This window comes from Magnolia sinica, chromosome 12 (assembly GCF_029962835.1).
Source record: "Magnolia sinica isolate HGM2019 chromosome 12, MsV1, whole genome shotgun sequence".
NCBI lineage: Eukaryota > Viridiplantae > Streptophyta > Magnoliopsida > Magnoliales > Magnoliaceae > Magnolia > Magnolia sinica.
The window spans coordinates 46,246,182-46,260,246 of record NC_080584.1 but is presented as its reverse complement, the minus strand read 5'-3'; the positions used below and the strand labels follow the sequence as shown (position 1 = coordinate 46,260,246).

The window sequence follows — 14,065 nt, the reverse complement described above, 5'->3', positions numbered from 1 at the left end:
GCCGTCTAGACCACCCATCTTCATTTTAATCAGAACCATCACCACATAACATGTATAGGATAGACCCATGATTCATGATCATATGCATCTTATGTATGCCTGATATGAGAAGTGATTGATCATAGCATATGCCTTCGGGCAGATCGTTTATGGGCTCCCTGATAGGCGGAGTCGCCCCACATGAGTGCTCGGTACGCGCAGGATTATTGCATGTTTGGTAGGGTGATTCATGCACTTGCATTTGTGTGATCATGATTATGGTATGCCCTAGTAACATTAGGGCCATAGCCTCTACAGACACATCGTGGGTGGCTAGATTGGATACCAAAAATGTTTGGTTCTAGCATACGGGCGCTATAGATGTCCCTGGGTGAAAATTCCTAAACCCGATGGTACTAGAGGATGACTCCAACATCGAGACTGAGTGGATATATGAACGCACGAGTGCCGAATACTAGGAGGCCGCGTCTCCCACTGTGTCATGTTCGGTTGGAAAGGGGTGTGGCCTTACTCGCCTGAGGGTAGGGGAAAATACTAGGCTGAGTTTGACTAGCTCGTGAATGGGTCCGCTATCGACATGTTGGATAGGCATTGGCAGACTATTGGCCAGGCGGATAGTGAGGTTTCTTACGCTTACTTGGACTATGCGGCTAGGAGAGCGGCAGTGCCACTTGGAGTGTACTAAACCCCGGTGATTATCCAGAATGAGAACTGTACTGATATATGATGAGGATTAGTATGCTTGAGTTGCATCTCGCATCGCATGGCCGTGTTATGGCCGATGGCATTCAAATCTTGTACCGCATAGCCTTGGTACGGCTGATTGCATTCATGTACTCATCACTATGATTCCGCATTATTCTGACCTTGCATTCTGAGCACGCTTATATTGCGCATACACTTACACTACCCTCTAAGCTTTTTATAAGCTTATGCACGATTGATGCGTGCAGGTGACGCCAGGACGCATCCATAGCTTTGTCAGAGTTGGAGCGTGCAGCCGAGCTTTTGGAGTTTTGTTGCTTTCGTTATATTGTATTTCCCTTTCATACGTACTGTATCCAAAAGTTTTTGATCATAGTGGATTTTGTAATGGTGTTCTTGTGGTTATTGTTCGTGGGTTATGCTTTTGGTTATGCTCATTATGAATCAAACTGATGATTATAAATTCTCCTTATAGTATCCCAGGATCGGAACCTGGTAAATGGGTACCGAGAGCCAAGAGCCGAGAATGGAGTTCTAAGGAGGTTGTTGGTGCCGGATTCGGCGATCGGGAATTTTGTGAGTCTGGTTTTCGAGTTTCGGCCGTGACAGTCATGGTTTGTTTCATTCATTACCGACTACTCCAGAAAAGTTGGGGTTTACTTCATGAAACGTAAATTTGAAGTTTTCATCATATTCAAACAATGAAAGGTAATGATGGAAAAACAATCAGGGCAAAAAATAAAGGTTTTAAGGACTAACAATGGTGGCGAATTCACTTTCAATGAGTTTAATGAATATTGCATGGATGAATGTATTATTAGGCACAACATAGTTACCACACACCCAAACAAAACGGTGTGGCTGAGGGAATGAATCAGACTCTCTTGGAGAGGGCCTAATGCATGTTAAGTAATGCTGCATTGGGCAAGGACTTATGGACTAAGGCCGTTAACACGGCTTGCTATTTAGTGAACTAATTTCCTTCTATGGCAATTGAATGTAAATCTCAGAGGAAGTATGGAGTAGTCATAAGTTGGACTACTCAGATTTGTGCATATTTGGTTGTGAGGCTTACTCTCATGTACCATCAGTTGAGAAAGATAAGATAGACCATAGATCCAAAAAGTATATTTTTATTAGCTATAGTATTGGTGTGAAAGGTTATACAGGTTATTCAATAAGGTCACACGCAAAATTATCACTAGTCGTGACTTCAGATTTGATGAAAGCTCCCAATTCCACAAAAATGATCAAGAGGAGCAAGAGGAACCAGAAAGGTTGATCGTCGACGTCCAAATTGACACAGATGATACTCAAGCAGAGATAGATGTGCAAACAGAGGTATAGGAGCAGGTGAAGTAGCCGACTATGAGAAGGAACCCACCGTGTGATCGCAGGTTACCGATAAGATATAGGGACAAATCTGATATCACATATGCCCTCATTACAGATGAGGGGAACCCATCAACTATTCAGGAGGCTCTTGATAGGCTTGATGCAGAAAAGTGGAAGGCAGCTATGGATGATGAGATAGACTCGCTGCACAAAAATCACACATAGGAGCTGGTGGAGCTTCCAGTGAGCCGAAAAGCGATTGGATGCAAGTAGTTATTCAAAAGAAAATAAGATAGATATAAAGTGAGGTTGGTAGCGATGGGATATTGATTGCTTACCTCCAAGTGCAGAGGATTGTAAGTAATATCCCATGAATACAGGGTCAATCTCACAGGGAGATGAATTGAGAGACTGAGAAAATCAAATGCAAAATAAACTAACGCTACCAAAAAAATGGGCAAAGGATACAGACCACGTTATTTTTTTGCTATGGATATAAACTGTAGCCATATTTACTACGATTTTAATCCGTAGCTAAAAAGTTGACACACCATTAACAATTAATGGTGTTGTAAGGGGATCCATGGGGCCTAAAAAATATATATGTTTTATCTAATCCATCTATTTGGAAATATTACTTTAGAGCATGAAATAAAAAATCAGCTAGATCGAAGGCTCAAGTGGACCACACGGTAAGAAACATAGAGATTAAATCACATTTGCTTCCTATGGTGTGGTCCCCTTGGCCCTTCAATCTACCTTAAGTTTGGGGTCATAAACTAAAATAATTTAATAAAATTAATGGTCAGAATTGAAAAACCAAATACATCATGGTGGGCCCCACGGAGCCCCTATTAAGATCGTCCATGGTCCGTCTCACGAAACGATGCCCAAATTTGGGCGCATGCTAAAAAACAAAGCCCCGCCCAAAACGGCGTTATCTCTCTCTCTCTCTCTCTCTCTCTCTCTCTGTTCACTAATCCCCTCTCTCTCTCTGTTTCCCATGACATGTTATCTGTTTGATGAAATGGCTAGATTTCATGCATGTTATCTTTTTGATAAAATTCCTCTATTTAATATATTAGTCTTTTAGAAGATCATTTCTTAAACTACACTTTTTCAGTAAAGAATGGATCACCTTCAGGATAAATCATTGCCCGTGTGGCGCCATACCATCTTTCTTGTCAACATGAAAATGGTAGGCCCCATCATGAAGTTCACCTGGCATAAAAATCAGGACAGTCTACTGATCAGATGCACCAAACTATTGGAATCAATGGACAGACGACGGTCTGATTTGACATATTGGTGTGGCCCACCTAGAGAGCAGATCAACAAGAAGGGTGGGGCATACCATGTTCAGGGTTTGGATGTTCTGCACGAGTGGCAGGTTGGAGAGAGATCATATCAATTCTCTTTTTCAAACTCATGTCAGTACCCAGATTAAGAAAAATCCCAACTTCATTTACATGATACAACAACATGGGTGTGGAAACCATGCAAAGCTCCTCACCTTCCAAATTCAAGTCCATCAATGAATAGATATTGGTATCATACAATAAAAGAAGAAACAATTAGGGTGTGTTCCTTTCATTTTAATTAAATCATTTCTGGTTGTGTAGTTATTTTTATGCATTCTGATAAATGGATGTGGTTTTGGGGTCTTTCTCAGGGTGCCTTAGATGGTGGATTTGACATTCCTCATAGTGACAAGAGGTTTGTTGGTTTTAAAAAGGAGGAGAAACAACTTGATTTTAAAAAGGAGGACAAACAACTTGATCCTGAGGTTCACCGAAAGTATATCTTCAGTGGTCATGTTGCTTCTTACATAAGGGTTAGATTTAAAACTTGAACCTCTCATCTAGGAAAACTTTGCTAGTGATTAAAATCATAGTACTGAATCCGAGATAAGATTTGAACACATCCCACCAAGCCTATAATAGACCTACAATTTATTGACTGTTATATCGCCACTAATATGAATGAGAATTTTGCAGACGTTGATGGAGGATGAGCCAGAGAAATAACAGTCGCATTTCAGTGAGTACATCAATAAAGGAATTGAGCCTGATGGCATTGAAGAGCTATACAAGAAGGTCCACGCTGCCATCAGAATGTCCACAGATTGAATGGTTCCCAACAGAATGTCCATAGATTGAATGGTTCCTAATAGAACTTCTAAACTACTACAGCCTATTTCCTTTGTTGCAGGAGTTACTGTACTTGTATGAATTTGTCATCGACAATAATCTAGATGACTATCTCATGGTAATGCCTTCCAATACTACTAGCCTTCACATTCCTCCATTAGCTATTTTAGTGATTTTAGCCGCAATTGTGAGGACGCTAGTACAATTTGAGCTTGCCTTCCAGAAAATGCTTATTTGGTCCAATTTCATTCCATCCTATGTTTTGCAGAGTATGTTGGTAATTAATATAACTAATCAACATGCAGTTGGATGAAAAAATTGGCAATCTGATTATAATTTGGTACAAGTTCGTTATCCAATGGAAGCCTTTCAGAGTGTTCCAATAGCTGATTCCAAAGTGCAGCTTCTAGAAATATTGAATAGCTTTTTCTCCAAAATGTTTCCTGGTTTTAGTATTTCAATTTTCAGGGAATATTATGCGTATAGCCTAATAGTTGGTTTTTATGATTCTGATGAGTGAGAAATGGTAGAAATTAGCTTTCTCTCCTCGGAAGTAATTTGTTTTTTGTAATATTAATGGATTGAATCAATCTTACAGAAGGCTGAAATGAGGTGTCTCTTACCAAGAAGTCTGCTGGATCATGGATTTTTTTCTAGATCCCCTCTATATGAAGAAGACAGGAATAAGAAATCAAATGGCCTATTTTGCAATTTCTTGTTCGTGTTACAGGCTTGTGAGAAGTTTTTATCATTGAGGAAAGGTATAAAGTCGGATGTTACTGCTGTTTTAGAAGAGGTATTGTCCTATTTTCAACTGAGAGGCCTTTTCTAATCATGACTCATAGAAAATCTGACATTTTGTTTTTCATATTTCATTTGTCAACTTAATTCCTTAAGATAGAAATATTAATTTAGTTATAGGCATATTTCAGGACCACATTGCAAGGTGTTCATTCGAGCAGGCTTGCTTCAATCTGGTATTTACAACTTTATGCACGCAGACTATTTTATCCATGTTCAACACTAATACTTCCAGCAGAGATGCATTGATATGAGATCCTAGATACAGATGTCTAATGATAGCCAGTGGCCGGTGCCATTAATTGTCATATTCTCTCTTTTCAGGTCACAGTTCTTTCTAATGTCGAGGCCAAGAAGAGGTTTGAGTTTTTGGAAGCTTAGTGGGGTAATGGATGCTCACCTTATTCGTTATTTCAAACAAGTACGCATACGATTTCCTTGTTCATTGTCCTATTGAATGTAGTTTGCTGCTCTTCTCTGGTGCTTCTCTAAAAGCTTTTGACCTGGTTTTCTTACAGGGATATGAGCTATTGCATTAGATGGAGCCATATGTCCACCAGGCCTGTTTTTGTTTATGAATTGCCATAGAAAATGTGTAGGGTGCTTAATTTAGCAACATGAGTTTGTGCATAGACTAGATGTGATCTACATTCTTCTGGTCAGTTAGAAGACTTTATGGCATAGGTAAAGGGTCTATTCTCTAGGAATTCGTAGGGACAATTAGGGCATGGATATGGGCTCCAAAAGGATAGTTTTGGCTCCTTTCTATAGGTACCTTTCTGGGCTAGAGGTGTGATCACCTTTACGAGTAGTCTATGCTTATTTGAGGTCATCTAAAAATGATTGGTTTTTGTTGGACTTCAAGATGGTCATTTCTGGTTGATCATTCCCAGTACAGGGATGTCATAATAAATATCCGGCTGAAGAAATCATAGATCACCTCTTCATCCATGCCTGCTTGTCCTTTGTCTGGCATCCGAAGAGTGTAGTTCATCTCCATATCCACTTCCCTTGAGGCGGGCTCTCTGTTGTGCTTCTTCAATATCAACTTTCATTTTAGTCTCATGGAGCCATGGTCTTGTGGTCCTTTCTCTGAGAGGTCATATTTTTTTTATAAGCTACACTTTGTATGATTGATGGAACTTAAGTGCCTGTTATGATTGATATTGTCATGTACTAAAATAATGTGCATTCTTGATTGATGGAACTTAAGTGCCTATTATTTGATGCAGTCCAATGTCGGTGTTGTCTGTAATGGAGAATCTGATCATTCAGATTCACGACAACATAGAAAGGTATGTTTGGTGCACGCTTGTGAGCCTTGCATTTTTCATAATATGTGAGTTCAATATTTTTTTTACTTATTTTTTAGTTATATTATTCCCTTTTTCAACTTTCTAATTACCATTTTATATAAGTCCTTGTGTGTACTGTCTTGCCATAACATTCCTTATGCTCAATGGTTGAGCAAGGTTCAACTGCTTAAGTTAAAGCTTTATTCATCTTCACATAGAAATGTTTATTAAATTCGACCATACCTCAGGTCTCAACATTATTCACCACAATCACCATCGTAATATTATTATTATTGTTTCCTTCTTTTAGGCATTGCTTGAATATTTATTGGATGATCAGGATAAGATGTCTCACGAGATGTCTGTGGGAACTGATAATCTAGAGAAAGCATTAATAATTCCATCAGAAAGGGTCTGTCATGGTCATTCCAGTGTAACTTTTCTTGTATTGGAGGTCTGCTTCTTCTCTGCTTATGGTCATCTCCATGCATTGTTGAATCTTCTTGGTGATTTCACTATCTTTACCATAAACATTGACATAGGTTTCTGAGAAGTGCAAATGTCCAAATCCATCATGCGCCCAAAACCCTTTTAAGGTGCTCATTAAACCTCTGTTATGATTGCCTGCAAGGATTGCCATAATGGCATCGCCATTTCACTATTTTTTATATGTTGTTGGTAAGTAATAAAGATGTTATTTCCACAGGTCTTTCGGTTATTGAATGAACACAGTGGAGAAGAGAGGATTTTGCACTTGTATGATAAATGGTAAGCACATTGGACATTTTGGCCATGGAACCTTCTAAATGTTTCTACCTTCTTATTGATTTGAAATGGAGGGTTTCTGTTTCTTAGTTTCATGATCCTTCTTACCAGATCCACTCCCACTTTGTGCTGGACTCCCGCTTCCACTCCCTTGCTCTTTATAGTTGTCTTTTTTTCTTTTTTCTTTTTTGAAACAAATGCTTCCCCACCTTCACACCCAAGTTTGTTGCTACTTCACTTCATTCTTCGGGCAACCATATTCTGTTTTGAGCATCCTGACAGTTTCTTTATGTATTTTTGGTTTTATAGTCTCATTGGACCTAGAGATACTTTAAATGTGATTGAAGAATTTGATGACCAGGGCATATGCATTGTGGACTGTGATGACAATCTTGTCATCATTCATCCGGACATACTTATGTTTGGAACATGGGTAATTGTTGCCTATAGCTGCTTTGAGTTTCTGGTTCATGTTTTAATTTTTGATCTGTGGTAAAATGAATGTTGGTTTTGGCAATGCCATTTGGAAACTAATTTTCGAACAGGATCATTATTATCGTTCTTGTCATGATGGAATTAAAGAATGAATCAATTTCAGGTTGCTGCTAGTTTCACATGCCCAAGATGCACCGTCCTTAATGAGAGGCTTAAGTGTAGTGAGCATTCAACTGCAGTATAAATTGGTACCTTGCTTTATTAAAATTTTTAGGTTTTATGTTCAAAAATTGTCTTTTCTGAGAAACAGGATCTGCATAAATGGTCCCAAATGTCACTGACTTCACAAACCATAGTTAAGAAAAAGATCTCATCCAATGTGTATCTTTGCTATCTAGATATCTCTCATGTTACGAGAGCTGAGGCTGTGTGTGTCGGTTTGTGCAGGGGCCATACTATTGTGGTGTTGGAGCTGATAAGGCATTTGGATGATCTCTGCTCCTATTATACTTATAACCGGAAATCTATTGTATTTTGAAATTTGTTTATTTAAAAATGTGAATGTATGATGCATTGTTTGATTTGATTGCTATTTGTAATATGAATGCATCGTTTTCTTTCATGATTGCATTTTATGTACTATTCCTAGCAGCATTAATTATATTAGCTTAGATGAGTTGATTAATTATAGCAGGTTCTTGCAATGGTAACAGACCATTGTTATAAATTTTATTTTTTAAAAAAAAAGTAGCTACGGATATTAGCCATATCTCTTGTTCTGAAAACCATTACTATTGCTAACTTCAGCATATTGCTACGGATTTCATTCTACTTTTAGCTACAGATATTATTCGTAGTTGTATGTACATTTCGCTACAGAAAATATAGCTACGGATTATATCCATAGCTATTGACATTTATTGTTACGGATTTAATCTGTAGCCATAGCATTTTGACCTTTAGCTACATCACTAATTGCTACGGTCGTGCTACGGACTATAACTGTAGGAATAGGCCTTTAGCTATGGTTTTTATCCATAGCCTTTGTCTTTTTTCCTAGTAGTGTAAGTAATAAAAACTAAACTGATAATTTGATTTTGGGAGTTTTGTATGAATGTAATTTAACTGAATTAAAACAACACCCAAGCTTCAAAGTTCCACACATAAGTTAATATTCCAAAATCATGATGACTTAGATAACAGAACTAGGATCCGAGTACTATGGTCAGCTTAATCGGAAAATAAAACAATTAAAATATTTTAAATAAATGATATAAAAGATTAGAAAATTATGAATTTGCACTATTGATATATATTCTCAAGCGTTAGTGATTTTAAGTATTTAATATCCATGAGATAATGAATCAAAGAAATGTAGCAGGTTGAGAACCTCTCATATCTAGGAAATCTAATTGATCCAGGGTAAGCTTATCCATCAATGTGGATCTCATATGATGGAAACATATGGATCTCACATGAGAATAAAAAAAATTAAACCCATACACCATTCTTCTCATCATTAAAACAATCAATCATCATAACTATAAAAATATTAAACCAATGTGCTTCTCTTCTTGATTGGGTTAGAGGGAACTTAGAAAAGTATAATTAAATTACAGAAATAAAAAGCAACAAGAAAAGAAAGAAATGCAAACAGAAAAGAAAGAAAAAATAAATAAACAAAAACTTGTAAAGAAAATAAGAACTATAGAACTTGAAAGCTCTCTAAAAGAAAGTAGAAAAACTTAGAAAAACCCTAGAATGCTCTTCAATGCTTTAGATAATTTTCTTAGGAATGCCCTGGAATGCCCTATTTATAGGTGGGGAACTCTGTCCTTCAAACAAATTTGAAAAAAAAAATAAATCAAAAACTAGCTTTAAAATTGCTCACTCCGCGTAGGCTCCACGTAAACCCTTCGATGTCATTGAACAACCTTCGATGTCATCTAAGACTAGGTTCGATGTCATCAAACCTAGTTCGATGCCATCGAAGACTACCTCCAATTTGTCCAACAACCAAACTTGATTTTCCTGTAATTCTTCGATGTCATGTAAGGGCTTCGATGTCATTGAAGACTGGCTTCGATGTCATCTAAGCTCAGATCCTACAAATTTCTACACTAATTTTTGCACTTCCTTCCTTTTCCACTTGGTTTTTTTGACTGTTGGGGTCTTGAAATCTTCAATCTTGGTCTCCAAAAGTCTATTCTTTTACTTGGTGATTCTTGAGCATCAAATCCATGCTTTTAACATTGTTTTCACTCTAAGCCCTTAAGTTCACCTTGCAACACAAATATGTATAAAATATATCATTAAGTAGTATCATGTTCATAAAACCAAGATATAAATGGGAGAAAATATGAAATATTTGACACTCAACACACCTCCCAACTAGCATTTTGATAGTCCCGAGTAAAAGAAGCGAAGAAAAATAAAATTAAAAACTAGTTCTAGAAAAATTAAAACTAAACCATTTTCACAAGTAATTTCGATTGTTTTTAACATATGCAATAAGACTTTAAACCCCTAGGTTTTCCATAGTGGACGAGTTATAGTCTCGTGAGGGTTTCCAGAAATGTTACCCACAAATATGAAAAACATGGAAAATAGTTCAACACTCAGAAATTTAGACAATTGTGCCTCTATTCAATTAGATAGAACTTCAATTTCCAAAACAAAGCAACACTTATCCTAAGTTTGAAATTAGATAGAACTTCAATTTCCTAATTCATTACATCCTTGAGTGTAGAGATTTAATTAAAGTTTAGAATAGTTATGGTCCAATATACTTAGGTGCTCAGTGACATTAGTGTAACTTTTAGAAATATGCATGTTCCCTATTGGAACTCCTTTCAATCATCCCAAGAATATGAAATCTCTTGTTATCTCATTTTCATCATACTCTTTCTTCTTTTATCATCATATCCTCATTATTATAAACTACCCTTAGATGAAGATTCCTACAGGGTTTGCTTCATATCCTAAGGTATTGTAATTGTAGCGGTAACAGCAATGTATACTTAGGTATCCTTACTCCGGATTACTAACACGATTGTTATGGTCATTACATTCATGCTCTTTAATGGCAATTTTTTTATCACTTTTTCTTTCAATATTCTCTGTTTAAGCATATGTCAATGGTACTAGATCATTCAACCTTGTTTGAATCAAAATTTGTTATTCTAGTTCACATATCAGATTCCTCACTTACTTAGCTAGGGTGTATTGTTAATTCAGTACATCAAATTACAACTCACTCTAAACTAATAAATAGAAAATTAAACTGAAGTCTATAATTGTTAGTTATCAGAATTCTAACTACTATCAACTTAGAATAAGTATTAACTTAGCCTTTAGAATTCACATCATATCATGTTCACATTCTTGTATATAAATATTTTATTTTAAAAATGTTGAAAAAATTTCCCTATAAACCTAAAAAAATAAACTTAAAACTAAAAAAGAAACTCACATGGATGATTATCCACGCCCTCCAACCTAAAATCTACATTGTTCTCAATGTAATGAAAATGTAATGCAGATAATAAAAGAAATAAAAGAAATGGTGGATAGTACCTATCATGAAGAAACACAAATGCTAAGTGACACTAAAAAAAATTGAATATGATATAAATCCTAGACAAATGCTCTGTCAGACTAGGAACATCAATCTGAATATTCGGGCTCATGAAGAGGGACAAACTCCTCTCCCAAATGAAAGTTTTCCACATAAGACTTCAATCTCTGACCATTAACCTTATACACATTATCATTATATAGATTTTTAATTTCAATAGCCTCATGAGTATAACCATTCTTCACAATGAAGGGGCTTGTCCATCTTGATTTCAATTTTTCCAGAAAGAACTGAAGAAAGGAATTGTACAATATGACCTTTTGATGAGATTCAATTTTTTTCCTTAAAATGTTTTTGTCATGAAAAGTTTTGGTCATTTCTTTGTAGATTTTAGAATTTTCATAGGAGTCTCTCCTTAGCTCCTCTAATTCATTGAACTCTAATTTCCTTTGTCTACTTTGTTGATTCATGTCAAAGTTTAATTTCTTTATTGCCCAATATGCTCTATGTTCCAATTCTACGGGCAAATGACAAGCCTTCCCATACACCAATTTGTATGGGAACATTCCAATCAAGGTCATATAAGCAGTCCTATAAGCCCATAAAGAGTCGGATAGTCTAAGGGACCAATCCTTCCTATCCGGCCTTATAGTTTTCTCCAAAATGTGTTTGATTTCCCGATTAGAAATATCAGCTTGCCCACTCGTTTGTGGGTGGTAAGGGGTGTTCACTTTATGTTTGCTGTCATATTTCTTCATCAAAGCCTCAAATATCCTATTATAAAAGTGAGACTCGCCATCACTAATGATGACTTTTGGAGTTTCAAATCTAGAAAAAATATTTTCCTTGATAAATTGTATGACTACTTTGTTGTCATTGGTCCTATATGGAACTGCCTCAATCCACTTAGAAACATAGTCCACACTAACTAATATATAAAAAAAATCCAAAAGAATATGAAAATGGACTCATAAAATTAATACCCCAACAATAAAAAACCTATAATGGTAAAATTGGGGATAAAAACATCATGTTGTGTAGAGACACTCTTTCCAATCTTTGACATCTATCACAAGCAACATAGAAAGTGTGAGTATCTTTAAACATGGTCGGCTAGTAAAAACCACACTGCAGGATTTTTGTAATGGTTTTCTTACCAGAAAAATGACCACCACATGCTTCCATGTGGCAAAAGGAAATAACATTATAAACTTCATCTTTTGGGACACAACGTCTAAAAATATGATCAGTCCCATGTTTATATAAATGTGGGTCATTCTAAAAGAAGTTCCTAACCTCAGTTTTAAAACGCTTCCTATCTTATGACTTCTAATGATATGACATTTTTTCCATCACAAGATAATTCACTATATCCGCATACCATGGCAATTTGGATATTGCAAATAGTTGTTCATCAGGGAAAGTATCCTAGATGTGCATATCCTCAGTGGAATCATCTAACACCAATCTCAAAAGGTGATCGGCCACTACATTTTTTTACTCTTTCCTTATCTTTTATCTTTAAGTTAAATTCTTGGAGTAAAAGGATCCATCTTAAAAGTCTCAGCTTTGCATCCTTCTTAGATAGCAAAAATTTCAAAGCCGAGTGGTCTGTGAAAATGACCACTTTGAATCCCAGCAAGTAGGACCTAAACTTATCCAAAGAAAAAACTACTACAAGTAACTCCTTTTTAGTTGTTGAGTAGTTCACTTGGGCTGAGTTTAGAGTTCTACTCGCATAGTGAATAACGTAGGGTCATTTATCTTTCCTTTGACCCAAAACAACCCCTATGGCATAATCACTTACATCGCACATTAGTTTAAAAGGAAGTGTCCAATCTCGAAGATGCATAATAGGTGCAATGGTAAGAGATGATTTAATTTTATTAAAAGCACTTGCACACTCATCTGTCTACTTAAATGGGACATCTTTTTGGAGAAGATTAGTTAAGGGTCTAGTAATGGCACTAAAGTCCTTGATAAATCTTTTATAGAAACCAGCATGCCCTAGAAGTGATCTAATATCTCTAACAGTTCGGGGGATAGGTAGATTAACTATAATGTCCAGTTTTGAGTGATCTACCTCGATTTCATTTTTAGAGATAACGTGGCCCAAAACAATTTCTTTTTAAACCATAAAATGACATTTCTCTCAATTAAAGACAAGGTGTTTCTCTTCACACCTAGACAAGATAATAGATAAATTATTGAGGTATTCCTGAAAACTGCTCTCAAATACAGAAAAGTCATCCATGAATACCTCAAGAAACTTTCCAATCATATTTGAAAAAATAGTTAACATGCATTGTTAGAAAGTTGTTAGGGCATTGCACATTCCAAATGACATCTATTTGAAATCAAACGTGCCAAATGGACAAGTGAACGGGGTTTTCTCTTGGTCTTCCAGGGCTATCTCTATTTAGTTATATCTGGAATATCCATCAAGAAAACTATAGGAGTGACCTGCTACCCTCTCAAAAACCTGATCGATGAATGGTAGAGGAAAATGGTCCTTTTTTGTGACCGTATTCAATATTTTATAATTAATGCACACACACCAACTAGTGGTGACACATGTTGGTATAAGTTCATTATTAGAATTTTACATGATAGTTATTCCGGATTTCTTTGGGACTACTTGAGTTAGACTCACCCAAACACTATCGGATATTAGGTAGATCATTCCCGCATCTAACAATTTGATCACCTTTTTTTACAACTTCCATCATATTTGGATTGAGACGCCTTTGAGGTTGTCTAATTGGTTTGGTGTCCTCATTGAGGTGGATCTGATGGGTGCATGTGGAAGGGCTTATACCCTTGATGTTAGAAATGGTCCAGCCTAAGGCTCCTTTATGGTCCCTTAGAGCATTCAACAATTTAATCTCTTAATCCTTATCTAAAAATGAAGATATCACCACAGGATAAGTTTTCTTTTCACCTGAGTATATGTACTTAAGCTCATTTGGTTATGGTTTTAGATCAAGCTTTTGAATATTAGT

At 36.3% G+C, this 14,065-nt stretch overlaps 1 protein-coding gene across 2 annotated transcripts; it reads left to right on the top strand.

Annotated features, from left to right (window-relative positions):
* The first annotated feature begins 4,736 nt into the window (after nt 1-4,736).
* LOC131220475 (ADP-ribosylation factor GTPase-activating protein AGD3-like) lies at nt 4,737-5,870 on the top strand. 2 transcript variants are annotated; one of them, XR_009158611.1, is made up of 4 exons: nt 4,737-4,986; nt 5,123-5,167; nt 5,316-5,412; nt 5,510-5,870. XR_009158611.1 is itself a non-coding variant. In XM_058215370.1 (3 exons), the coding sequence occupies exons 1-3, from the start codon at nt 4,798-4,800 to the stop codon at nt 5,370-5,372; spliced, it is 291 nt and encodes a 96-aa protein (XP_058071353.1). In that variant the 5' UTR covers nt 4,737-4,797; the 3' UTR covers nt 5,373-5,870. The 2 variants fall into 2 exon arrangements, 1 of the variants encoding a protein (XP_058071353.1); XM_058215370.1 differs by having other exon boundaries at nt 5,316-5,870.
* Nucleotides 5,871-14,065: the final 8,195 nt, after the last annotated feature.

Excerpts from the sequence above, each read along its gene's own strand:
- LOC131220475 (XM_058215370.1), top strand. The coding sequence starts at position 4,798 with ATGAGGTGTCTCTTACCAAGAAGTCTGCTGGATCATGGATTTTTTTCT. Across the intron at positions 4,987-5,122 it reads TTACTGCTGTTTTAGAAGAG|GACCACATTGCAAGGTGTTC; the intron begins GTATTGTCCTAT and ends GGCATATTTCAG. Across the intron at positions 5,168-5,315 it reads AGCAGGCTTGCTTCAATCTG|GTCACAGTTCTTTCTAATGT; the intron begins GTATTTACAACT and ends CTCTCTTTTCAG.